At 45.7% G+C, this 25,216-nt stretch overlaps 2 protein-coding genes across 4 annotated transcripts in view; both read right to left on the reverse strand.

The window, feature by feature from the left end:
- The window catches only part of inpp5b (inositol polyphosphate-5-phosphatase B), a 36,614-nt gene extending 21,777 nt beyond the window's left edge, over positions 1 to 14,837 (reverse strand). Inside the window, exons 1-6 of one of the 3 annotated variants that reach the window (XM_035427886.1) lie at positions 14,525 to 14,837; positions 13,720 to 13,799; positions 13,487 to 13,584; positions 13,092 to 13,121; positions 11,865 to 11,981; positions 4,886 to 5,020 (exon numbers count right to left, since the gene is read on the reverse strand). In XM_035427886.1, the coding sequence (XP_035283777.1) occupies positions 4,886 to 5,020; positions 11,865 to 11,981; positions 13,092 to 13,121; positions 13,487 to 13,584; positions 13,720 to 13,799; positions 14,525 to 14,581 (517 nt within the window). In that variant the 5' untranslated portion in view covers positions 14,582 to 14,837. Of the gene's footprint in view, positions 1 to 3,810; positions 4,015 to 4,885; positions 5,021 to 9,062; positions 9,286 to 11,864; positions 11,982 to 13,091; positions 13,122 to 13,486; positions 13,585 to 13,719; positions 13,800 to 14,524 lie in introns of those variants that run through there. The other 2 variants (XM_035427895.1, XM_035427903.1) reach the window with 2 other exon arrangements.
- A 1,246-nt stretch (positions 14,838 to 16,083) lies between these two features.
- LOC118220462 (uncharacterized protein PB18E9.04c) lies at positions 16,084 to 24,968 on the reverse strand. The gene is made up of 8 exons (XM_035404334.1): positions 24,875 to 24,968; positions 22,279 to 22,338; positions 21,441 to 21,814; positions 21,140 to 21,238; positions 20,084 to 20,240; positions 19,030 to 19,091; positions 18,253 to 18,357; positions 16,084 to 17,966 (listed from the first exon to the last, which is right to left on the reverse strand). The coding sequence occupies exons 2-8, from the start codon at positions 22,313 to 22,315 to the stop codon at positions 17,703 to 17,705; spliced, it is 1,098 nt and encodes a 365-aa protein (XP_035260225.1). The 5' UTR covers positions 22,316 to 22,338; positions 24,875 to 24,968; the 3' UTR covers positions 16,084 to 17,702.
- Between the last annotated feature and the right edge of the window lie 248 nt (positions 24,969 to 25,216).

Consider the following 25,216-nt stretch of genomic DNA (forward strand, 5'->3'; position numbering starts at 1 on the left):
ACTGTGCACACTCAATGCAGGGTTCATGCTGAACACGCTCAGTGAGTGCAGGGTTTGTACTGAGCACGCTTAGTGCAGGGTTCACACTGAGCATGCTCAGTGCAGGGTTCACTTCTCTGTGCTGCAAGCCGTAAAAGGTGCTCAGCACATCGCAAACAGCCTTCCCCTCCTCCTCTAGTGCATATCCCACAATGCATCACTCCCAAGACTTGGAACTACCAGTGTGGAAACAGCGATCCCCCATGCATAGCTGTTTGAGCCTTTCCAGGTCTTAGGAGAAGCAGGGGGTGCAGTGAGCTGAATCCACCAGCAGGGGGCTCCCACTCCAGAAACTCAGCTGCCCTGAGGAAAACCTGCAATAGCTCAAACTGCTACTGCTCCTGAGAGGGCCATTCCACACTGTAATGACTATGACTATGATTATGACTGACTTCTGGATTGCCGGGAGGAGACAGGCATTTTCCTGGCCACCTACAAAAGTTGCTTGCTGAGGAGAAAAGGCAGTGAAGGACCCAATACTTCACAGCATGTTCCTACACTGAAAGCAGTGAGCTGCAACTGCAGCGCTCTGCAGGACGTGCTTGACGGCGGTTAGCCACTCCGCGCGGTTCTTACCCCACTTCCCAGAAGCGATGTGTGACACAGCATGTGAAACTAAACACTGTTTTGCATGCCGCCCAGAAACACAACTATTTCTCTTTAAAAAATAATCCGTAACATACAAACGCCTTTGTTAGGGGGTCAACAACCAGCAGGAGTGCAGCTACGTGACCACTCTGACCACAGGAGGGGCCACTTTAGAGCAAACAAACTTGCGTGCTTGTGGTTTGCTTCCGCACGGAAAGCTTAGAATAACATTGTCTGCTAAATGCCTGCAATGTAATGTACTCTTATCCAGAGCGATGTACAACAAGTGCATCAGTTCAAGGTGCAGAGGTGCAGAAAAACACACTAGAGTGAAGTAAAGATCGTAGTGCCAGAAGTGACCACATAGATCAAGGACTCCAACCCTGTAGGGTAACTTGTTCAGCAAATAAACAAAACAATCCTGCCAAGTACAAAACTTGCACAGAAATCACATTTGCCTAACCCGTTCAGTTACAAATTAAATAAATAAATTCATTAAAATATGAGCTCATCTGAACTGAGACTGCTCCAGGGGGACTTAAATATTCAAGATAAATATTCAAAGCTTGAGATTCTGGGCTCCCAGTAGTGTGTGCATGTGTTTGAGCATACGTGTGTGTGTTTATTTGTGAGTCTATCAAAGAGCACACTCCCAAACAGTGGGATGGCGCAAACTGTTAAATTTTTTCCACTTTGCATTCAGATGGTTTGTGTCAGCAGTGAAAGGGTTAAAACGAACCCGGGCGATTGCACATAAATACAGTTATTCAGACAGCGGGCCAACGTGACCTAAACCTGCTTTGCTGACGCCGTCAATTTCAGTCCAGCCGCCGTCTAAAAAAAGCGGCAGAACACCAACACAGACTAACAACCACGGAAGACGCGTAACTAACAGCTAGCCTAAAGTAAACTACATTAAGCTAATCGCACCTCAAACCCAACAATTTGTCCTTAATTTTCATTGGACCGAAACAGGGCGCCAGACGCACTGATACCCAGAGTGTTGTATAACCCATAGACATATCTATGGTGTAACCCCAGTACACTTTAAGATTCCCCTCACATGGTGATTTAAATGCACTTATTCACACAGCAGTACCATGTGACTAAAACCTGCTTCCCCATTGGCTGACACCTTCAACTTCAGTCTGTTTCGGACTGAAGGCACCAGACAACTGAGGCAGACTTAACAGCATCTGAAGAGAACTGCCACTGTAAAACAACAATTAACCAGTCCAACCATTACAACCGAAGGGATTCCGACTGGAATTTTGACTTCCATCCAGCTGTTTGGGCACGTTGCTCAATCCTGACACTGACTGGTAAAATTATGAGGTTAGACCCCAACAGTTAAGTTTGTTCGAAGAGGCCTAGCAACACTCGTTGCTTGCGTTCAGCTTTCTGATGAAAAAAAAAATATACATTAAACTTTCCTAACTAGTAACTATTCTTGGGCATCATTACACAAACCCAGTAGCCCTAAATCTGCGCCGCAGGACCGTTGGTGCAAATGACGTCCATTTCAACAGGTGGCCAACACGTTTTTTTTTTTTTCAAAAACAACTGAAGTTTGCTAGATAAACACCGCTGGCGAGATCGTTTTCTTTTAAGCTGCGAGCCCCGTGTGATCTGTCGACAAGCAGTGGGAATGTTTGACCAGTACACACTGACAGGTTTGGTGTAGTTCTAAGTTTCTGAAACGTGAGAGGTTTTCGATAGCTTACATTGACCTGTCGTACACATTACTTGAATGCATTCGGTGGTTTCGAAACTTAGAACGCGCTTCATGCAGCCTGTATCTTTGACTTGATTAATTATCATATCTGATAAGTGATTGATTTGATCTTTTCGTTCCTTGGTAAACATAGCGACGTAGTCTATCAATCTCTGAAAAACAAAATTAAAAACATTAATCGATTTTCCGCTTTACATGTTTTACGGTGAAGCGACGCATTAGGTCGCAGAGACGAAAACGTTAATAAAATATTACACCTTCAACTGTAAAATTAACTCTTAAGATGTTTTAAATCCCCGCGGAATACGGAGTACCACCAGCGGAACTTTATATAATTTATTTACGTTGCAAGGAAAATGGTTCTACAGGTACTGTAGGTTTTGGAAACCGATTCTCGTAGCCTACATAATACACGGCTAAAACCAGTTAAGGGTTTTCGCTACGTTTCCGATCCTTAGTCCGAGGGGTTTTAAATTCTAACGTTTTCGCAACGCCTGACAGTGGATTCGACGGTTTTAAGGAGCTCTGGTGGTTTTTGAAACGCGTTTTAATTCCAGTGTGTACGAGGCCTTCGTTTAAGATGGGTATCTGCGAAGAACAACAAGATTTATCTCAGCTTAACTCCAAACAGACACTGCTCTGATAAAACTGTGCGCAGAGAGGAAAACCAAATCAAGTTTGTATTCCAGATTTGCAGCTCAAATCCAATAAGCTAAACCACACACATCGAGCTAATCTTTTAAACGGGTCAGTAATTATGATGTCTCACTCGTTGGGGCAATGTAATGCCTAGTCTAACATAGTCTGCCAGTTACTTTGATGTTTACAATTGAATTAGAACACCTGGGTGAGGGTATATTATTGGGTAACGTTACTCTAGCTACACACTGGCCGACAACACTAGCATAAAACTAGCAAGAAAGCTATATTTTGGTTAAACTGAATTCTTTAAACATACAAGTGGTAGCGATAATAGCCAGTATCCGGAAAACCGATACAGCTAACTAGTAGTACTAGTACATTATCACAACTGAGCAAATAAAGTTGGCTAACGCGTCCTGTCAGCGTGAACTGGATATGGATCAACACAGTGTACTACTAGTCTAGCCAGCTTCGTGAATAAAGGAACTAGATAATACAATAAAAAACGATTATCGCCGTGTATTTGGCTATTGCGGTTGTAACAAAGATTAATATTAGTTACATTTGCTGAATAGTAGTAACTGTGCTAGCTAGCTAGTATAGCTACATCGACAACACCAAATTTTCACAGTTCATAGCAGCCCTAATCTCCCTACCTTGCTAGCTACTTAGGAGTAGGCACTTGGCTAACGTTAGCAAGCTTGCTAAACTTTCCGAAATAGCCCGCTAATTAACACTCTTGCGCTCTGAAACATGTACACAAGGTGACGTGAACCAGCACGGAAAATGAAAATGCGCTACTTTACCCGTTTCCTTCATAACATTAGGCATTTCCTTTTATTCTCACTCTCATTCTCAGCTATTTCTCCCAGGACCTGTTCCTGATACTCCAGCCTGTTTCTTCGCCCGTGTGCGATCAGACCAAAGCAATCCACCGCAGGAGCGCAATGCGTCAATTAACTTTAGCACCAAGCTAGTATACAACAGCCATATAAGGCGGGCTTAAAATAAACTTTTGGATCGAATTTTCCCCCCACTTATCATACCTCAAATTAGGTTAAACCTATTTTTTACAGTCTCTGGATTAAACCCATCTGATCAAACATTACGTAAAAGCAGGCCATCCAAAGGTCAGTAGGTGGCGTACACTAGCCAACACCCTAATTACAGATAACGCCCATAACGTAGGCTAAACAAAATGTGTTTTGCTCTTTAAAAAGTCGAGGAAAATAAACACTACGGGTGACATCAGGTAAAATACGTCAAATGTTGGGAAGGTGCGAGTGTTTTTGTTAAGAGATTCATTGTATTCATTAATTGCCCTGGGTACAGGCAGGTCACGTGCAGACAGCTAAGACAGTACAAAGCGAGCGAGAGCTAGGACTAACCGCCACGCTCCTGATATCTGATATCACTTTGACAGCCAGAGGACTGAGGACTGTCGCACACCTCTGGGGAATTTGGCGGGTGATGATGTCACTCTCACAGGCCTGACAGAGAGAATTTCCTGGCCACTGGCCATAAGAAGCTGATTGGATCTCCTCGCCTTAAATAAGTGGGCGTAGGCATCAGCACATTGTTCTTGTTATTAGATAGTCGTAGTAGGGGTGAATGCAGCCTGGAAGTAGGCGAAATTCCGGTTTCCCCGCATACAGGGATCGTACATTGCTCAGAAATCTCAATGACTCATTAAAAAGGCATTCAGCTGTGAATTTATCTTTGCGTCTCTCGATGCAGCTGATTAGCTTTGGTGGAAATATCAGAAAGAGAGTGAGAGACAAAGGGGGAAGCAGAAGAGAAAGGAGATAGGGGGAGAGATAGAAGGGAAGAGAGAGAGAGAGACAGAGACAGAGACAGAGAAGCAGAGAAAAAGCTGCTTGCCTGATTTCTTGGTTTTGGAGAAGTGCCTTCCGCTGCTCTGTCTGGACGAGCCCGGCCCCTTGTGCGACTTGCGGTACTTGGTGAGCCACTCGAACTGGGAGGCCGGCACTTCACTGGGAGGCTGAGAACACACTTCTGCAAGAGAGGATATGACAATAGGCATGAATGTACACACACACACACACACACACACACACACACACACACACACACACACACACACACACACACACACACACACACACACACACACACACACACACACACACACACACACACACACACACACACACACACACACACACACACACACACACACACACACACGGCGGCAGCGTAGTATAATGGCTAAGGAGTTGGTCTTGTAACCTAAAGGTCGCAGGTTCGATTCCCCAGTAGGACACTGCTGTTGTACCCTTGAGCAAGGTACTTAACCTGCATTGCTCCAGTATATATCCAGCTGTATAATTGAATACAATGTAAGTCGCTCTGGATAGGACTGTCTGCTAAATGCCTGTAAACTAAACTAAACTAAACACACACACGTGCACACACACACACAGACAAGTCTGTATTGCTATACTTGTGAGGACTTCCCATTGACTTACATTCATTCCGTAACCTCTAACCCTAACCCCAACCACTACATGCCTAACCTTAACCCTAACCTTAACCTAATTGTAACCCTAACCGTAACCCTAAGTCCTAACCCTAAAACAGCCTCTTGAACTTGTGGGGCCCAGCAAAAGGTCCCCACCTTGCATAATTTTCCTCATCTTTCTATCCTTGTGGGGACATTTGGTTCTCACAAAGATAGTAATACATGCCCACACACACACACACACATTCACTCACTCACTTGCATGCGCCCCTACATGCACACACAAACACACACCAGCTGAAAGCCTGATAGTGGTGTTTTTGTGTATGCTTGTAATGTATGAGTCATGTTCTCACTTTATCAGTGGCAAAGGTGTGTCTCCAGCAACCTGGGCAGAGACCGTGTGATATTTCAGGCCCAGGTCAGGGAAGAGGAAGTATGAAGTTTATTCTGTAAAATGCCACTGTCATAAACCATGTAACGATTACTACAGACATGCTCTCATATAACACTGACCTTTTACAGGACACACATGGGTTTGTGCATTTAGCACTGTGATTTTGGTCATAATACAACCCTCAAAAATAAAGGTATCATAAAATGTAGGGGATATGTCTACGATAAAACCAATACAAGAACAAGAAAAATGTGCAAACATAAGAGTGCAATCTTTTTTGCTGTCAAGAAATAAAATGAAAAAAGATTAAAAGAGATTAAGTGCCTCTGTAGTTCAGTCCAGAAAACACGCTGCAACGCCCATGCTTTGTGCCAAAGCCGTGTGTAACCATAATAAACTGCTTTGAACCTTTGTGCTGGTCTTTCTGAAGCAGGAACCACATTAACGATCTCAACTCATTTATTCACAAGCCAGGCCCACGCATCGGTTCTGCAGCTCTGAGTCCCGCAGCTTCATTACATTACATTACAGGCATTTGGCAGACGCTCTTATCCAGAGCGACGTACAACAAAGTGTATAACCATAACCAGGAACAAGTATGACGAAAGCCCTAGAGAGAAGTACCGGTCCAAGTACAGGGAACAACCGCATAGTTCAACTTGGACCCTGATGGTTAAACTGATTAACACTAACAACGAGAACGGCAACAACGCAATCTATGGAAAAATAAAAATAAATAAAAATACAAGTAGTCGTTAAGACAGGCGCATCAACTAAGTAACCTATGAAACAGCTGCCTAGTTACAACCCTAAGTTTAGTCAGATCTTCTGTCCTCTCCTGCGTTTCTGAGAGACGGGCGAAACCCAAAATGATCAGCGATCTACCCTCCGCTTCCTTTCCTGCTCCTCTGGTTAAAATGGCTGCCTGTTCGTCTCCGGCTTCTGACAGCACAGAAGGGCTGACATGCTGGTCCAGAGCTCGCCTCTTATCTGCTGCTGCTTCTGCCGAAGGTAACCACCTCCTTTCTCAGAAGAGAAAACGAGGAGAGGTGCTCTTTTCAGTCCGCCGTAGGACTCCAGTCGAGAAGCTGAAGAGTGTGCTGCTTGGATTCAGGTACCAAAGATTTTATCCCAAATGAATCTGAATGGTTTACTGTTGATGGGTTACTCTTAAAATGTCCCTTCCAGGTCTGTACTGCACGTCTTACAATTCAGACTTCATGTTCAGCATCATGCCCAGATATTTCTGTAAGCTGCGCTGGAGGGTGAATCAGTCAGTGACGAACACTATGCTTTCTAAAACCAGTCACCGGCCATATTATTTAATATAAAGTTAAACACTAATGATTAAATATTAAATAATTAATTCATTTAAAACAGAGATTAAAAATGGTCACAAATTAATACAGCTGAACATTCAACGGGACACACATACACGCATGCATAACGCTCGCTCACACACACACACACACAAACACACACACACACATTCCACCTGTTCAACACCAGGAAGAAAAGTCTGGACTAAACGGGTCCTTGTCTGAGGGCATAAGTTCCCCGAGGGCAGAGAGACCGAGTTCAGTTGAGGGTGCAGAAACTGGAAGTGCGTTCAGCCACAGCCATGCACCCAGACTTCCCTGCTCATTCACCTGAAACGCACCCTCTTAGTGTGTAAAGCGCCTGGACTTCACGTCACTAGCACGAGAACATTTCTGCAACTTTGTCCCGAAAGTAGAAATACCAGTCTGCAAGCCGAACACCACATTGGCAAAGGAGAATTCTGTGTTTTCTTTTTTTGTGGGGGGTGGGCAGGGGTGGAGCGGAGGAGGAGGAGGAGGAGGAGGAGGAATACTGTGCCCAGGTAGCACAAAATGTCCTCGCAATGTTACTGGAATGTTCTGTCAGTGTTATAACATTGCCACAACGCTGCAGCCAATATTGTGAGACCATTCTTTCTCGTGAGTCAGAAAACTGTCCTACAGAGCCAGAAGTGACCCGCCCCGGACCCGCCCCGGCGGACGCCCTGCTTAATTACGTAAGCTCTGCAGCTCAAACAGCCTCCCTCTCTGTCTGCAGATTAACACACGGTGCAATAAACCCTGCAGCGGATAACAGATAACACACGGCTCAGAAGTGCAGTGTTATCACTCAGTACATCAGCATCAGAATTACACCGTGGACTTCAAACATGCCCCATGAGCCCAGGAGAGCTTTTATTACCCCCCCCCCCCCCCCACGTGTAAAACTGGGGAGACCACAGAAACTGTGAGCTCAAACTGCCATCTCTCTTGTACTACCTTTCTTTTCTTTTCAAAGGTGAAAGTCTATCAACGCCCCGCCGTATGAACACGCAAAGCACCGCAGCGAAATCAAAATGGCGCCGCTCGTTCGGACCTCACCGGTGTCAGCGCTAGCCGTGGAAGAGTACTCGAGAAAAACTGAAGAGGCAATAATTAAAAAGACGTACAAAATTTAATGATAAATTGGAAGGTTTACACGTGCCAGAACAAACTTTCCCCACATGCTGTCTCTCTCTGGGACAAACGGGGGCTCTGGGACACTCAAGTGCTATATTTGCTAGTTATCTGGTAAGCTAATCAGTTCTGTTTGAAACACTGGACTGTTAGCAAGCTAACCTGTCTGTTCTATGCTGTTGCCTAGCTGGCTAAATCTGTGCAGTCGCAGTGTATATCCGACACTAACCTGGAGAATGTGTGAGCAGTGTAATGGACTGAAAAGCATCATACTTTTATGTCACAGTTTCAGTACTAAAGTTTTCAGAGACTATAATCAATTCAGCACTAGCAAAACTTGTCAGTAAACTGCAAGACATTTATGGACATTTTCTAAAGACACACACACACACTCTCTCTCTCTCTTTCTTACACATACACATGCACACATTCTCATATACACACACAGACATGATCACACACTTTCTCTCTCTTTTATGTGATCACATACATACACACACACACACACACTCCCTTAAATCGCACACGCACATTCTCTTACACACACACATGCACACACACACACACACACACACACACACACACACTAAACAGTCTGTTCATCCTGTTGCGCTGCAGGGTAGCCACTTCAGAAGCAACTCTCTGCAAGCGTTTCCTGTTGCGCAGACCGCTACTCCTGCCGCCTGCTGCCGTCCTCGAGCCTACCTTTAGCGTTCCTCGCGTTCTTCTTATCGCCCAGCGCCTCAGACACCGTTCCAAAGGTTTCCATGGTTTCCCGAGCGGACTGAGAGAGGCTGGCGCTCCTGCCTGGCACAGCACAGAGACGGGCCGCGGTATCGGGTTCGAGTCAGTCCCCCTCTCCTCAGAGCGCAGCCAGTCACGCCGCGAAGTGGTGTACCCGTGCCAGAACTCACACATGCTCACCAAACCGCCCCCCCCCCCCCCCCCCCCCCCCGGCGCTCAGGCGTAAACCCCGCCCCCCTCTCTGCTTTTCACCGGAAAAAACGGATAGACCGGGGGCCCGAATGGAGTTGGAGTGGGTGGGGGGTGGGGGTGGGGGGGGGAAGGGGGGGAGAGCCTTAGACATGACTCTCGATTTCAAACTGAGGCTAAATTATTAGCTAAAAAGTCTCTGTCCCCCATTTTTTTCTTGACTTCTGACTCAGAAGTTCAGTCTGTGTGAAACTCTGAGTGGGTGACAAACTACCCTATCATCAGCAAAACTAGCAAAACTCCACCCCCTCCACCCTCTCTTTCCTTCCTGCTCACTCTCACTCTCTACATCTCTCTCTGTCTCTCTGTCTTTATCTCTCTCTCTGTCTCTCTCTCTTTATCTCTCTCTCTGTCTCTCTCGCTTTATCTCTCTCTCTGCTTGGATAGGGCTTTTGATAATAAATAAACTGGTGTGCCCTTGCAGGTCTTCAGACTTTAGCTAACCTGACAGATTTTCCTAAGCTCTTTTCTGAAGAAAGAACAAATGCACGTGTCACCCCAATGTGGATCTACGTCCTGCATCCGGGCGTCCCGTCGCCACAGAACAAGTCGGCTGTGTGGTTGTCCTAATCTCTCACCTCCCCTAGTTCCCCGTTCCCAAAAGGGAAGCACCAGACCTGCCCTGCAGGTTTTCTCCTCCGTCCAATCACAGCACAGCACAGCACGGCACGGCACAAAATTTGCAAGAATTCAAAGTGGGTCCCCGGGTCAGGCTCTCCACATCCCCTGCCGCCATTCACCATGGCGACCGCCATCTAACCGCCATTCACAAACAGACCCCTGTAGCCCCGCCCACGCAGTGACGCCCCCCCCCCCCCACCAGTGCCGCTCTCACAGGTGGAGGGACAGGTAAGCTTCCAGGACAGAGTCTGCTTTAAGAGTGTCAGGGTTTACGGTGTGCGATACAGTGACGGGGTTTCAAGAGTGTGGCAGAGTGACAGGAAGATCTGGAGGAAGAGCTTTAAATAGCCAATCGGGAGGAATGTGTCTGTAAGCATCACTTCCTGTTTCCTTCCAGCTGATGCTAAAATAACCCCCGACTCCCAGACAAGTCTACATATTAATATGAAACCAAAAACGAGTCCAGACCCCAAACTTCAAGCGTAAAACAATCTGTGTCTCCAGATAAAAATAAATATCGATTAATATCAATTCTTCCTCTCGGACAAACTAATCGATACATTTCCTGCTTTTCCTTCTACAGTACAGAGCCTGGCAAGTGATCTTTGATGACCGGGCATGTCCAAGGAGTTTTTCTCTGTTAAATTAATTTTTTTCAAACTACATTTAATGAAGAAAGTCCAATTTAAATTTAAATCTTGATTTCTATGGGGGACTTGGCCAAAACGGGCAGGGCCAGCCAGAGTTACAGCAAAAACAGTGAAATTAAAGCGGAAAGTAAGTCATCAAGTAAAAAAATCACAAGAACCGCAGACGACGACACCACAGGATGAACACTATCAGAGGAGAGCCATCAGGGTTTGTGTTGTTCTCCATGATCACAGGCCACTGCGTTAAAAAGCAGCTTCACCAGTCACGGGATGGGGGTTTAAATCCTTAAACCATACCCCACAGAATGAGCAAAGATACAGGCAGCTACAGAACCGCTACGACACGATGATCATAAACTAGCACGCAGGTTCACTGCGGTGCCTCGTAGGTTTGGAAAACCCTCCGTTTAAATTCAGTAATTTCAGAAAATGACATGAAATAAACACAGCAAATGAGATGCAAATGACCCTGAGATGCAAATGACCCTGAGATGCAAATGACCTGAGATGCAAATGACCTGAGATGCAAGTGAGCCTAAGCATTGCATGCCCGTTTTGAGGGTCTAATTCAAGTTAACTGCCTGCTCATACTATTGGTGAGACTCAAAAGGTCTGAAGTCCTCAATGAATGAAACCTGTGAACCACATCAGGACTATCTGATCCAATATGATTACAGTAACCAGATCATATCAAGAATGGATAGCACCTGTTAGAGAGAGAGAGAGTACATCTCTGCCTGCCATAAATTAAGGGACATGTTATCATTGGTATTGATTGTTAACACTGTTTCATAAATTGTAACATTATAAAGTAAAGGCCATTTGACCTGTGTGTGTGTGTGTGTGTGTGTGTGTATGAATTCGCATATGTGTAATGGAGGGGGTGTTATTTGAATTTGACAAAGAGACGGAGAGTGAGACAGGGACAAAGAGAAAGAGAGAGAGAGAGGGTGGGGGGGGGGAGATATAGAGAGACAGAGGGGAATACAGAGAGAGAGAGAGAGGAGAGAGAGAAAAAGATAGAGAGAGAGAGAAGAGAGAGAGAAAAAGATAGAGAGAGAGGAGAGAGAGAGATTGAGGGAGAAAGAGAGAGGAGAGAGAGCGAGAGAGAGAGGAGAGAGAGAGAGAGATTGAGAGAGAGAGAGAGGAGAGAGAGCGAGAGAGAGAGAGAGGAGAGAGAGAGAGATTGAGGGGGAGAGAGAGAGAGTAGAGAGAGGAGAGAGAGCGCGAGCTTGCCTCTTACCGCTCCAGGCCCGGTTCACCTCGCTGAGGAACAGACGCGTGTGGGATCCGAAAGGTAACCGCAACTCCAGCTGGACCTCGAGCTCCTGGTCCGTCACGAGCACTCTGGTGTCCGCGCCTGAACCCGGGAGAACGCCGCGCGTCAGCTCTGAACCGGGGGCACGCGCCGGCTCATTCCAATCGCTCATTTTACCCGCCCCATTTCAACCCGCTAAATGCTCTTTGAATGAGCAAGCCAGGCGCGAGGAGCAAGCAGGCTTGAGCCTGGAAACACGAACGCATCTTTTACAAAAGTATGTTTTAAGAAAGCGGGACGTTTTAATGATTGAATGATTGCCCTATGGATCCACCTCTCCCCATCTGCCACATCTGTAACTGACGCGGCTCCAAACTTTCACTTGACTAAACAAGGGCTGAACATTTGCCTAAGACACGTTTCCTTGATTCATCCGTCCTCTCATCCTTCCCTTGTGTCCTTTCCTTGCGTGCGTCCACTAATCGGTGGAGCTAAGGAAGCAAGGAAAGGATGCAAGGAGGTAAAATAAGCGATTGGAAAGAGGTGCCACAACAAGAGGTTGATAGATCCTTACACTCACCCTCGCCAGTAATCCACATCAATCACATAAAGGTCCAGTGTTAGCAAAAACAAATAAAATGTGAAAAACTTAACACTCTATGGCATCCATCGACTCGTCTGTGACCACCTTTTCTTTATGCAAGCAGGAAGCCTGCCAGTAGTTCTGCTTAATCTTTTGGGGGGGGGGGGGGGGGGGTATATGCCCTTTCCTACATCCCGATTTTAAAATGCACATAATATAGGACTGTTAACTTTTCCCAAGTGGAATGTCTGAACTGAAAAAATGCGCCCGTCAAATCTCCAGGGACATCTGCTCAGTTCTGTTTTTTTGTGTTTTTTTTTTCACTGACAGCGCATTGTCCCTCATAATGTTTATTTCAAACTACAACTGATGTCTGTTTTACTGTAGAGGCCGGCCTATTGTTTCCTCTTTTGTGTATGCATTCCTGTTAAACTGCCAAATAAACGGACTCCACCCGTGTGTGGGAGTGTACCGGGAGGGTAGGCTACTGTTGCACCTGGTCACTCGCATTCTTTCCACTCATCCATAGCCTATTACCAGTAAAAAAATATATAATAAAAAAAAACTGTAAAACAAAACCGGTAACACTTATCTTGCGGGAATGCATGACAGCACACACAGAAACTCACCTACAACAGCCAGTTCTTCGGGTGACGAAGCTGCAGCACAGGGGGTTTTATGTGATTATTTACGCACTGGAATATCAGAATCTAAACAAATGCGCACCATCGTTCCAAAAATTACAACTGTAATAAAATACACCACGCATGGCTGGTGTGTAATATAAATGTTTTTTATGTTTTAACAAAAACGGAAAATCTAGTGCTTAGTCTAGCTGCATAATTATTCACCCACTTAAACCTAGCCAAACCATTGCCACTTGTTACTCGTATAAATGGTGCGTGGCGCTTAAGGTTCATTCATAGAGAACTGCAGTGGGTGACACACAAGTCAAGGGAAAGAACCAAAGGTGTACAGACTCAAACTGCATCCATGCGTAAACAAGCACGTGTTACCCGCTCACCTTCCACAATAACGAAGTCGTGAGAGATGGGCACTATCATATCAAGCGCCACATCATCGCCCGTTATAGCCATTCGTCTATGTGTAAACAAAAACAGTCTTTGGGAGGAAAAAAAATTGAGTGTTAAAACGTGCTGCCAGGGAGACTGTGAGAAGAGTGTAATTTGCAGGATCACTGATCTACCTAAGGCTTCAGATTCATAAAATGAGATAGAAAAAAGAGAACAAACTCACGCGCGCTCATGCTCACGCTCCACCAACCCAAGTAGTCTGCTTTCGGTGACGCCGTCCACCAGGAGAAGACATTGGACGGCATGTTTTGTACACTCAAGGAAAATGTAATCCTAGCCCTGACTTTATTTATGGCATGGACGGAGTAAAAATACGCAGCCAGGGGTTCAAGTTAAGATATAAGGCTATTTCCAGGATCAATACCGCATTCCCGCGCTAAACAACACGCAAAAAACACACATTTTTTGATAATTAAGTATGTATAATTTGAAACGTTTCATGCCGAACAAAATCAATTGGATTCAAAACCCGATTAACAGACTCAAACGCCAAGTCTACTTGTATACAATATCGCCATCTTGTGTGACATATGTAACATTACAAAAAAAACCTTCATGACTGCCAAGCAATGCAGGCTACTGAGCATGCTCAACCAGCGTTCGCTAGTTTGCAAAGTTAAGAGCGGTCTTTCCTGCTTACAGTTGAGATTATATGCGCTATAATACAGGAGCTTTTGAAAATTCCTCCAAACTTTAGTTTGAAAAAACCAGATTGAACTAAGATCCAATTTGGTTACGGCGAAGTAAATGTATACAGACCCTGTTTGCTCGCTCAAAGGCCTCGCCTTGGGCAGATGTCCAAAAATCTATCTTCCTCAAATTTTTATGAACAAGCTAACCACAAAGCAGGATCTCGAGTGTCACCAGACCTTATACAAGCCACGTTTAAACTTATACTTTACAGAATGAATAAACAAGCCCGTGACATTAGCTTCGTGTAAATACTCAAATACTACCAAGCAGGATACTATGATGCAGTTTTCGTCTTCTGACAGAGTCTCCTGAATCGCTACAGACTGGTCCATTGCAGCGAAAACCGTTAGATCGGATGTCCAATACCCCAAAAAAATCGCCCCTGTGTTGAAAACACAGCCGACGTCCAACCTTAAATGGCCGCGACAGCAGTCTATAAATTTCTTCGAGCGCCTGAAATGATCTGAATGGGTTTTTCGCAAAAGTACAGATGCTGCCTCTGGAATTCGGTCATTATTCCTTCCCTTCGTCCAGCTCTGTCCCTTTTCGCTCGCAGGCAGCTCGCTGACTGCCACGCATAGATTTCCGAAGTTGAAAATGACGTCACGCGCATTAGCTGCAGCATTAGGAAACCTTCGGGCGGGTTAGTCAACCTTTGAATTCTGGGCCAGCGCGTTAGGAGAGAAACAAACTACTTAACCGCCATGATGACAATAACACACCAAAGACCATCCTATAACTAGCTGTCACCCATAAAAAAGTATAGGCGACCGTAAACTCGGGAAAATTATAATATTTTGAGCCGGATAAGGCTACCGCAAAATGTAGGAACCACATTCAACTTTCTTTCCTTTTCCTTCCAGTGCTGAATAGTAGAGTTACTGCTAATGTTTTATTAAATTCATATTCATACCGCATGCAATATAATTGGTAGTTTGTGGTCATTTTAATCATTTACTGAATTTTAATCATTTACCAAGGAAGGAAAAAAAGCGCGACCCGGCGAATGATTGCTCCTACTTGAATCCACTGACTTGAATGGTGAGACAGCGTGAAATGTTTGGCTATTTCTTAAACACCTTCAAAGTAAGATGCGTGCATGAAAAAACAAACGCTAAATAAAAATGCATGTATTATTCATTATCATTTATTTAATCACAAAATTGGCATTATTGCATTGCTGCCGCTGACAGCCATAGCCTATCCTCTACGCAAAGATCTTAGACGAGCCCTGAATGAACCAGTTAAACACTTCACTGTCATTTATGAACATATCATGGAACTACTGTGTAAATATTTAGGTTGCGTAAAATAATTTACACTTATAAAGCTCCATTATTTTACCTTCGGCATGCAACTTATAAACACAATATAATCATTTGTGCATTCTTTAATGAACAATAAAACTTCTAACTGGAGTCATGGAAAGTCTCCGTGAACAGGAAGAGAAAACAGGCAATATGTATATGGCTTATTATTTTTCCGTTATTGTTGTAACTGGAGTACATTTTCATATATCTCACTCAGGGCTGCATACCAAACAAGCACGGAAACGTCCAGACCCACGGCGCAACTCACTTCCGCATACATCTGAGCTGGCACCACCTGCGTCCCACAAAACGTCCCTCAAAGGTCGCCCGTAGGTGAGTGAATGAGTGAGTGACCACGATTTGCCATGCATAGCCCACGGCGCGCCGTGGGGAAAAGTCGGTTTGAAATTGCAAGTGGAGCCGTTATACCATACGTCTTCAGGGTCACGTGGGACTGTTGTTGTTTTTTAATTATCCAACAGGCTTAGCCAGTGTTTACAGCCAAGTAATGAGGGGACCAGACGCTATGTTAGCAACATTTTATTTGGTAGGTTTTAAAAAGCAGTCATTACAGTTTGTACAAATATATACATTTTAGCCGAAAAAAACTGCTTAAAATGATATAGTTCTCTTAATATTACACCAAGCATTATTCAACATTTTACTATAGGATAATGTGATAAATGGCATGCTCTGGTTGTATCCAGAGTTACAAAAATAAGTTCAATAGCACTGCAAAGATGACTCTTAAGTTGTATGACACACCTGGACTATCTCATTATGGAACATAAAAAATCTCTATAGTTCACAAGATGCATGTGTTACCAGAACTGTGTGTTTATGTGAGACAAAAGGAACATTAGAATCTTTTTTTTTAAACCTGAATTGCAGAGGCATCACTGAAGGGGTTTGGTAAAGATAACGTATGATTCTGTAATGTTACTTGAACTATAGGTCATTCAGCATATATGATACTGTCATAAGCATGACATAGCAGCTGTCATAAGGATGACATAGCAGCTGTCATAACCAGTCCTGACAGTGTATTAGAGCTTTCCGACAGCCATGTCATAACAATGTCATAACATAAACAGTAATAATTTTCTAACAGTTATTATGAACTTGATAAAATTTGTAAAAATCAGTGCATATATTATGACATTATTCATGAGCTGTAAAATGCTGTTATAGCTGCTTATGACATGTTATGCCATGCTAACGGAAGTGTTACATAGGCTTTATGGCATATAGTTCAAGTGAAGTGTCATCTATTAGTCCTCTGTTCTGCTTTTCATTCACCTCATTGACTACCCAACTCATAATTCTACGTAACACTTGCTTCAAGTTGTTACTTAACAAAGCAGTTGGCCTGCGTTGAGGTCTTATTTTACGTTAATAAAGTGCATTTGGACATAGGTAAAACAAATTGAGTAGGAAGCTTGGAATTTCTTGAGGTCTTTTTTTTCCAACCTGCTACGTTTACATCACCAAGGCTGTATTCAGTCAGTACTTTGACATCATTACATGCGAGTAACAGTGTTTTTTTTTTAAAAGTACAAATTTCAAAGTGATTTTGATGATAATAGCAAGCTCCACTAACATGGTTGGTCAAAGGTACCAGTACAATTCAAAGTTCAATTCCAAGCGCCCTGACTGATAGGGGCTCTCAAAATTTTTTTTAGAATATAGGATTTTCTGGAGTGGTGGGCCCAGTGTGAGATCTTTTTCATAGGGCCCAAAATCCCTGGTGGTGCCCCTGGGTTGGATAGCTGTGCCTCCAGCAGAAAGAATCACAGCTCATCTTGTGGAAATGTCACAGGCCAGTATTGCTCAGAATCACTGTCATGCAGAAGAACATGTGAAGCTTAAACATTCTTTTTTATATAAGCACACACACACACACACACACACACACATTACACATGCCACACACACACGCACACACACCTTACAGATAAACGCACACACTCACACACACACACACACACACACATTACACATGCAACACATACACATTACACATGCAGCACACGCACATGCATTCACACACAGATTAAAATAGGTGACGGTTGTCTGAAGGACACAGGACACGTTTGTGCTACTCTGATCTAGCTGGCAGCGTTAAAGGCACTAGTTGCCGCGGTTACTGAACGTGGAACTGCGACGCGAGCAGCCAGGCCAGCAGGGCGTGGGCCAGCAGCAGGGGGGCGGGGCCGAGGGCGGGGCCGGAGGCGGAGCCAGGGATGTTGAGGGTGCCGTCGAGCTTGAGGCAGGAGGAGGCCAGGGTGGCGTTGCAGCACTCCTGGGTGCAGTCCACCGCTGTGGAGGAGCAGGGCGTGTCCTTCCTGCAGTCCCCGCTACAGCCCGCCTTCCAGGTCATGACCGCGCCCGCCACCGTCTTCTTCAGCTGGGGGGGGGGGGGGGGGGCAGAGACCCATCTTCAATCACGCTTTCAATTCCCTATATCTTTTAAAAATTCCTCCCCCCCCCCCCCCCCCGCCCCTGTTTGTCCACACCTTTGGAAAGTCCAATCGTGCACATCCACAGTACACACACACACTATTAACCGAGTGCACGTGGTTCCTGCTGGCCTCATATGTACTCTGTTAGAGTTAATTAACGCTGGACGTTTCACTGTGCGGAAATCAGCAGTCACGGCCGCTTTTACATGCGCTGCCCCCTGCTGGTCTTACCTGGCAGTAGTCCTGGCCACCAAGGCACGCCACAACCAGAGTCTTCTGGCTGGCTTGTGTGTAGCAGGTCTCCCCAGTGCACGTCAGCTGGTTACACTTCTTGCCCTGGACAGGTAACAGGGAGCATGTTGGGATGTCAGACAAAATATACACAATCGCTTCCCCAGTTGCCCCCACCGACCCCCCCCCCCCTTTACAGCGCCACCGAGGTGTTAAGCCCTCGTCCGGGAGGGTCACAGTGACTGCAGATTTCTGTGATGTCCTTTCAACCAGCAGCCGATGTAGGCCTTGAGAACAAGGTGTGTGGACTCTTCAGCCAATCAGTGACTTGAGCACATTCAGGCCTGAATTAAGTGCTGGAACACTGTAAAAAACCAGGGACACTGCAGCCCACCAGAACTGGAGTCTGATCCTTCTTCAGTTAAATGCAATAGCATTCATGTAAACCAACAGCCCTTTAAACCACGACCCCTGGATACCAACGACAGTCTCTTAACGGGATGAGGCACCCAGCAGCCCCTGTCCTGGCTACTCTTTGAGTGCAGCGGTGGGCCTGCATGTTGGAACCAGGAATTTGCAAACTGGAGGTGAGCAGATTCCAGTAGAGGTGGAGAATCAAAATGAAACGTGGAAACTGGAATTAATCCTGGTTCTGGAAAAGACTGAACCTCCCCCTCAGGCGATTCCAGGATTTCAAAGACAAAGTGCACAAAATTAAGGTGACCCCCCACACCCCCCCACCCCCATCCCCATCCCAAAACCCGAACACTGGCTTACGTTGCTTCCTTGAGTGGTCGTAGTCGGAGCTTTGGTTGTGGTCTTGGTTGTGGTTGGAGCAGCTGAAACGATTAAAGGTCCATCACGAAGCAGTAATCACAGGCAAAGAGGTCCGTTAAAGCAGTGAGGTCTGTATGCTGTCGGTACAAATTATTATCTGCTCCGGCCCCGGGGTTCTCAAACTCCACCCCATAATTTGGTTGCAGCCAGTACCTTGATCAGTTAAAGTTGCTGAAAACATGCACTTCAATTCTTACATTTTTTTGCCCTTGAACTTAAGACAGTACGGGTTTCTATTTTCCGTACGTTCTACAATTAGCACCTCACTGATTGCACCTGGAGAATGGAATGGCATGTGCTAACGCTACCTGTGGTGAGGACCATAGAGAGGAGTGTGGAGCTAAGGAGGTGTACTCCAGTGCGAACGTTACCTGTGGTGGGGACCATAGAGAGGAGTGTGGAGCTAAGGAGGTGTACTCCAGTGCTAACGCTACCTGTGGTGAGTACCATAGAGAGGAGTGTGAAGCTAAGGAGCTGCACCAGCGCTAACGCTACCTGTGGTGAGGACCATAGAGAGGAGTGTGGAGCTAAGGAGGTGTACTCCAGTGCTAACGTTACCTGTGGTGGGGACCATAGAGAGGAGTTTTGGAGCTAAGGAGGTGTACTCCAGTGCTAACGCTACCTGTGGTGAGGACCATAGAGAGGAGTGTGGAGCTAAGGAGGTGTACTCCAGTGCTAACGTTACCTGTGGTGGGGACCATAGAGAGGAGTGTGGAGCTAAGGAGGTGTACTCCAGTGCTAACGCTACCTGTGGTGAGTACCATAGAGAGGAGTGTGGAGCTAAGGCGCTGCACCAGCGCTAACGCTACCTGTGGTGGGGACCACAGAGAGGAGTGTGGAGCTAAGGAGGTGTACTCCAGTGCTAACGCTACCTGTGGTGAGTATCATAGAGAGGAGTGTGGAGCTAAGGAGCTGCACCAGCGCTAACGCTACCTGTGGTGAGGACCATAGAGAGGAGTGTGGAGCTAAGGCGCTGCACCAGCGCTAACGCTACCTGTGGTGGGGACCATGGTGGACATGGTGACATTGAGGCAGTCCGTAGTGTTGCAGCAGCCCACAGAGCAGCCGGTCTGGGTCTGGTTCGTACATGGTGTGGTGGTGCAGTTAGCGCTGCAACCCACAGTGTAGCTCATGTAGGCCACACGCTGCAGCTGAGGGGGAGAGAGGCAGCACACTGTGACATCACAAGGGCCCTGTCACCACGGTTACACTAATTCCGTAACGGTGTAACATTTACTTCACATGCTGTAGCTGAGAGAGGGAGAGGAATGGCAGTGCACTGTGACACCACAAGGGCCCTGTCACCACGGTTACACTAATTCCGTAACGGTGTAACATTTACTTCACATGCTGTAGCTGAGAGAGGGAGAGGAATGGCAGTGCACTGTGACACCACAAGGGCCCTGTCACCAAGGTTACACTAATTCCATGATGGTGCAACATGTACTTCACATGCTGCAGCTGAGAGGGGGAGAGGCAGTGTAGAGTGACAGCATCACTGATTACATCAAAGCCATAAGGTGCTATCAGGGCTCAGAAGGCGCCCTCTTCTGTTCACACAACGTAGGTGCACTGGACTGCCATATATTGTACACTGGTGATGTGGATAAAAATGTTATTGCAAAAAATATCTGTCACTACTGGCACTGATTATTTGGCTAATTCATATTAATATGAATATTCTATTAATTAGCAACGTAATATAAATACTATAAATGAATCCAGAAATTTAAATGGAAGGTGGCTGCAGGTAAGCACCATTTTAAAAGTAAGATTACTCAAGACCTGGGTCTAGATCCCGAGGCATGGTGTTGTTGCATGCACGGCACGCTTCTCTTCTTCTCTAATTCCTCCCCAGCACACTGATCTCTGAACAGTGTTTAAAATGTGCAGATCAGCGAATCACAATCGCAGAGGGAAACCTTTGTGAACACCATGAATAAAACTCTATGAATAAAATTTGCTGCTATTATTATTATATTATTATTATTATTTTGGACCATGATGCAGATATAGAACAATAAAAAACAGAAAAACGAAGACCGCTTACCTGGCAGTAGGAGAAACTGGCATTGCAGGGCATAGCGGTTTGGTTTATGAAGATGCTGTAGCACTGAGATTCATTACAGGTGAACTGCCGACAGGAAATCTGTTTGGGGGTAGGGGGGGTGCACAGGACACACAAAACCGAGCTCAGTACTCAGATCTGAGACATGACAGGGGTGGGGGGGTGGGGGGGTGGGGGTAGGGGGGTGCACAGGACACACAAAACCGAGCTCAGTACTCAGATCTGAGACATGACAGGGGTGGGGGGGTGGGGGGGGGCAGCAATATTTTCACTTGGTACTCACCATGCTTGTCATGGTGACGTTGTAGCCGGACGCTGTAGTTGCCGCGTTTGTGTTGCCGCTGCCGGCTGCAGTGGTAACCGCCGTTGCCGTTGGTGTCGGTGTCGCCGTCGTCGAGGCCGACGGTGCAGTGCTGGAGGGGGGCGGAGTCCCGGTCGGCGGTGTGGATCCCGGAATCGTGGTACCCGCGCTCGTGGCGGTATCTGGGGACGTTGGGGCGGCACTCGCTGCGGGCATTGGGGTGGCACTCGCCTCGGGCGTTGGGGTGGTACTCTCCTCGGGCATTGGGGTGGCACTCTCCTCGGGCGTTGGGGTGGTACTCTCCTGACCCCACGTCAGCCCGGGATTCGTCATCAGCATCGCAAGCAGCGCAAACCCTGAAAAGGAAACCAGGACCGGGATCCCAAACTCCACGTGACTCCACAGGCAGCGCTCGGTGTTTGTGTGAGAATTGTTTTGCTGTGTGGAGGATTGTGGTGTGTGCTGATCAGTGTGTGTGTGTGTGTGTGTTTCAGAACTTAAGTACTTAATTTTGTCACAAATTGGCTAAAGAGTCCACATATCCGAGGCCAACACAAACTTCTGATTGAAAGGAAGCCACAAAAACCTGGACTGGAGTTTCAGATCCCCGTTGCTGGAGGGGGGCCCGGTCGGGCAAGAAGGACAATATTTCAGTGGCTTCCTCCTAATCCATATGTAGCATGGATACTCAAATTTGGCCCTCAAATCGAGATCCGCTCCTGGTTTTCTTTTCTCCCAATCCATATGGAGATGACAGGCATGATCTGGAGGGCATGGTGGCACTGTTGCCAAAGATACCTTAGAGATGTGAGTAACGTACCTTTAAAATACTGCCTTGAGGCCATCTTCTCCGACATGGTGGAATAGCCCTAGGTCTAACCTGCAAAACATTTATATATTTAAAATCTCAACTGTATAGAGGAGCACTATGACAGGGTCCATTTGTGAGTGTGTGTGTGTGTTGACTTGCTTAATAGAGAAAGGTTTAAGGTTCTAAAATTCATAAAAGGGATTAACAAAGTGAACAACAAAATATAATTCAGACTGAGTTTATCAGTGGAATAAGGTAGAAAGAAAAGTTAATTCTGTGCGAATATGCGGAAGCGTTGTTACACAGTTACGAAAGACCCCTGGGGTGCTCCAGTTCAGACTTCACTGATACTCTAAGTAGTTTGTTGATAAATGACCGGCCTGTTCACCTCATTACGTATTCCTACATATGTTCTTATATAGGGCTACCCAGCTAGCAGTTAACATCTGCAGCTTGAAAATCAACCGCAATAAGCTAAAACCGAATTAACTGTATTCAGTGGCGAATGCAACAAGCAATGTTCCCTTGTGCGTATGACTGTTACATAAAGACACAAATTAGTGTGCCATTGCGTAATATTATTGTTATCGACTCCTTGTATTTAAAACTTAAGTAGCCAATTTATATCCTGCGTATTTTAAAGTTTTTAAAAAAATTGTTTGCACCTCCCTGTGCACTTCGGTTGACTAGTTGACTTATCAGAACCATGGAGAGCGCCTTATTGGCGATTCCATGTTTACTCTCATTTCCGCACTTGCCTCGACACTTAACTGCATCCCCAGGGTAAAGCGAACCGAGTGTTGACTGGAGCTAAACACTCAGTTTACGCAACATAACAGTCACTTCTTTTCTTTCCGTTCGCCCTGTGCCTAATCCTTTGATCTTTACAATCCTTTGCGCCGGTGAAATTCGGACGGTCAGACAGTCGCGCGATTGTTCGGGTGAAACTGATATGGTACTATGTTACGGTTTCGACAGTCAAAGGCTTTCGAAAGTACACGGGACGCTCAAGTAACGTTAAACCATGGCGTTCTGGCTGAAATGATTTATCATCAGTTTCTTATTTTAAAGCTCTCCTGCAGATTTAATGTGTTTCAGTGTTCAGGTCCAGTGCGTTAATCTCGGCCAATTAAAAACCGTTCGTGTTGGTGTATGGGCTATTTCACATGGATGTTTTTGATATTCTAAAAACGTAAATACAGTATGCAGGCAGTTAGTTAATGATTAAATAATAATAATAATAATAATCATCATCATCATCATCATCATGAAGAAGTTTTTTTTCGAAACCCGATACCATCCCATCGCCAAGCTTATTAAAATAAACTTGTTTGTTCTCCGCGAATCCCAGGAGCTCAGGAGAAACGCTCAGGTTGTTTTGCATCATTCTCCGGAGACGCTCAGTCCTATGCGGAAACCGTCCCGGCAACCAGGCGCAGAAACCCAGGCAGCCCTCTGCGACTCCCGCGTAATTGCTCTTAGGGGAGCGCGCGGGATGGCGCCTAGCGACTGTTGTCAGAGCTCGCGCAACCCGCAAAGATCGGAGTTCATATCTGCAGACTGAAATACCACGCATCTGTATAATCATTTCCGCCTTCAAATAGCCCTGAGTCATCTCATCTATGCAAGACGACACGATAACAAATGTATTATAGGGTAGGCTATATTACGCGCAAAGAAGCAATTTAAGATTGAATATTATTTTATGTGGCGCAGAAACCCCTCTCAAAAGTAGGCTACATTGTTCATAATACTTAGCTGAAGCTAAATTACATTCGGCATGCAACACTGGAAATTACATGATTTGCCTGAAATTACTGAGACAGTATTTCATTTTTAAAACATATCTGAGCAAAAAACAGTGATAAACATTTTTGATTGAAAAAAAAAATGCATTTAGCCAATACATCATTACAAATACGTCATTCAAAAATAAGGTCTGCAGACCAGATATTGCTGGACTTTTTTATGAAATACATTTTATCATGTTATTCCAACTTGTAGTTTTAAAAATCTATCGTATATTTTCAGTGACTTAAGTGTGCAACCAATGGACTCCTAGACGAATACAGGTAAACACTGTGTTATGCAAATTATTTAATCCATACCATGAAAACATTTATTAAACTGTTCTCTGCAGCAGAGTATGTTTCACATACAGAGGTGAAAACAAACCATCAGCACAAAAAAAAAAAAAAAAAAAAGTCAACAATTGAGAAAATCCACTCTCCTTTAAGACACCTGCAATCTGGCCAATGAAATATATAACAGTCAAGTGTATAAGGGGCCACCACCGGAAAAAAATCATCTATGAAACTGTGAACAAGTGGCCGTTTAAAATTCGACACTCACCACTGCATTCACACAAACACAAAACAAAAAAATCATCTATGAAACTGTGAACAAATGGCCATTTAAAATGCGACACACCACTGCATTCACACAAACACAAAACACTCTTTCGCTTAAAGTGCGGCTAGCCGGGCGCGGACCACGAGGACAGTGCCACACAGTCCTGTGGCCAGACCGGTGAGGTTGGCGGGACTGAATTCGCGGCGCGAGCCGCCGTACGCGCGCCGACGCACCTCACTCCGTCTCGCCTTACCTGTGTGCAGAAGAGAAGGGGACCAGGCCGTTAGCGGGGCTCGCGGCTCGTGCAGCAGCTGCAGGTGAAGTGAAGAGTCTGGCGGCGGTGAGGCTTCTCGCTCTCTTCCTGCGCTAGAGTTTTACCCCGCCCCCTCCCACCAGTCTCTTCCTGGTGACATCACTGGGGCAGCAGAGCTAATTACTGGAAAATTTATCCTATTGTGGCCACCTAATTACCGGCCATGTAGAGTTGTGTGTGTGTGTGTGTGTGTGTGTGGAGTGGGGGGGGTGGGGGGGGGGGGGGGCACAGAGGACGAGAGGATAGAGACTGGGGATCCCCCCCAACACACACACACTCACA

The sequence above is a fragment of the Anguilla anguilla genome, chromosome 1, assembly GCF_013347855.1.
Source record: "Anguilla anguilla isolate fAngAng1 chromosome 1, fAngAng1.pri, whole genome shotgun sequence".
Classification (NCBI taxonomy): Eukaryota; Metazoa; Chordata; class Actinopteri; order Anguilliformes; family Anguillidae; genus Anguilla; species Anguilla anguilla.

What these genes read in the sequence shown, in the direction of transcription:
- LOC118220462 (XM_035404334.1), bottom strand. Translation starts at nt 22,315, where the DNA reads ATGTCGGAGAAGATGGCCTCAAGGCAGTATTTTAAAG. An exon ending in CGACCACTCAAGGAAGCAAC is followed by an intron (nt 18,358 to 19,029) that starts GTAAGCCAGTGT and finishes TTACCTGTCCAG; the next exon opens with GGCAAGAAGTGTAACCAGCT. An exon ending in GTGGCCAGGACTACTGCCAG is followed by an intron (nt 17,967 to 18,252) that starts GTAAGACCAGCA and finishes CCCCCCCCCCAG; the next exon opens with CTGAAGAAGACGGTGGCGGG.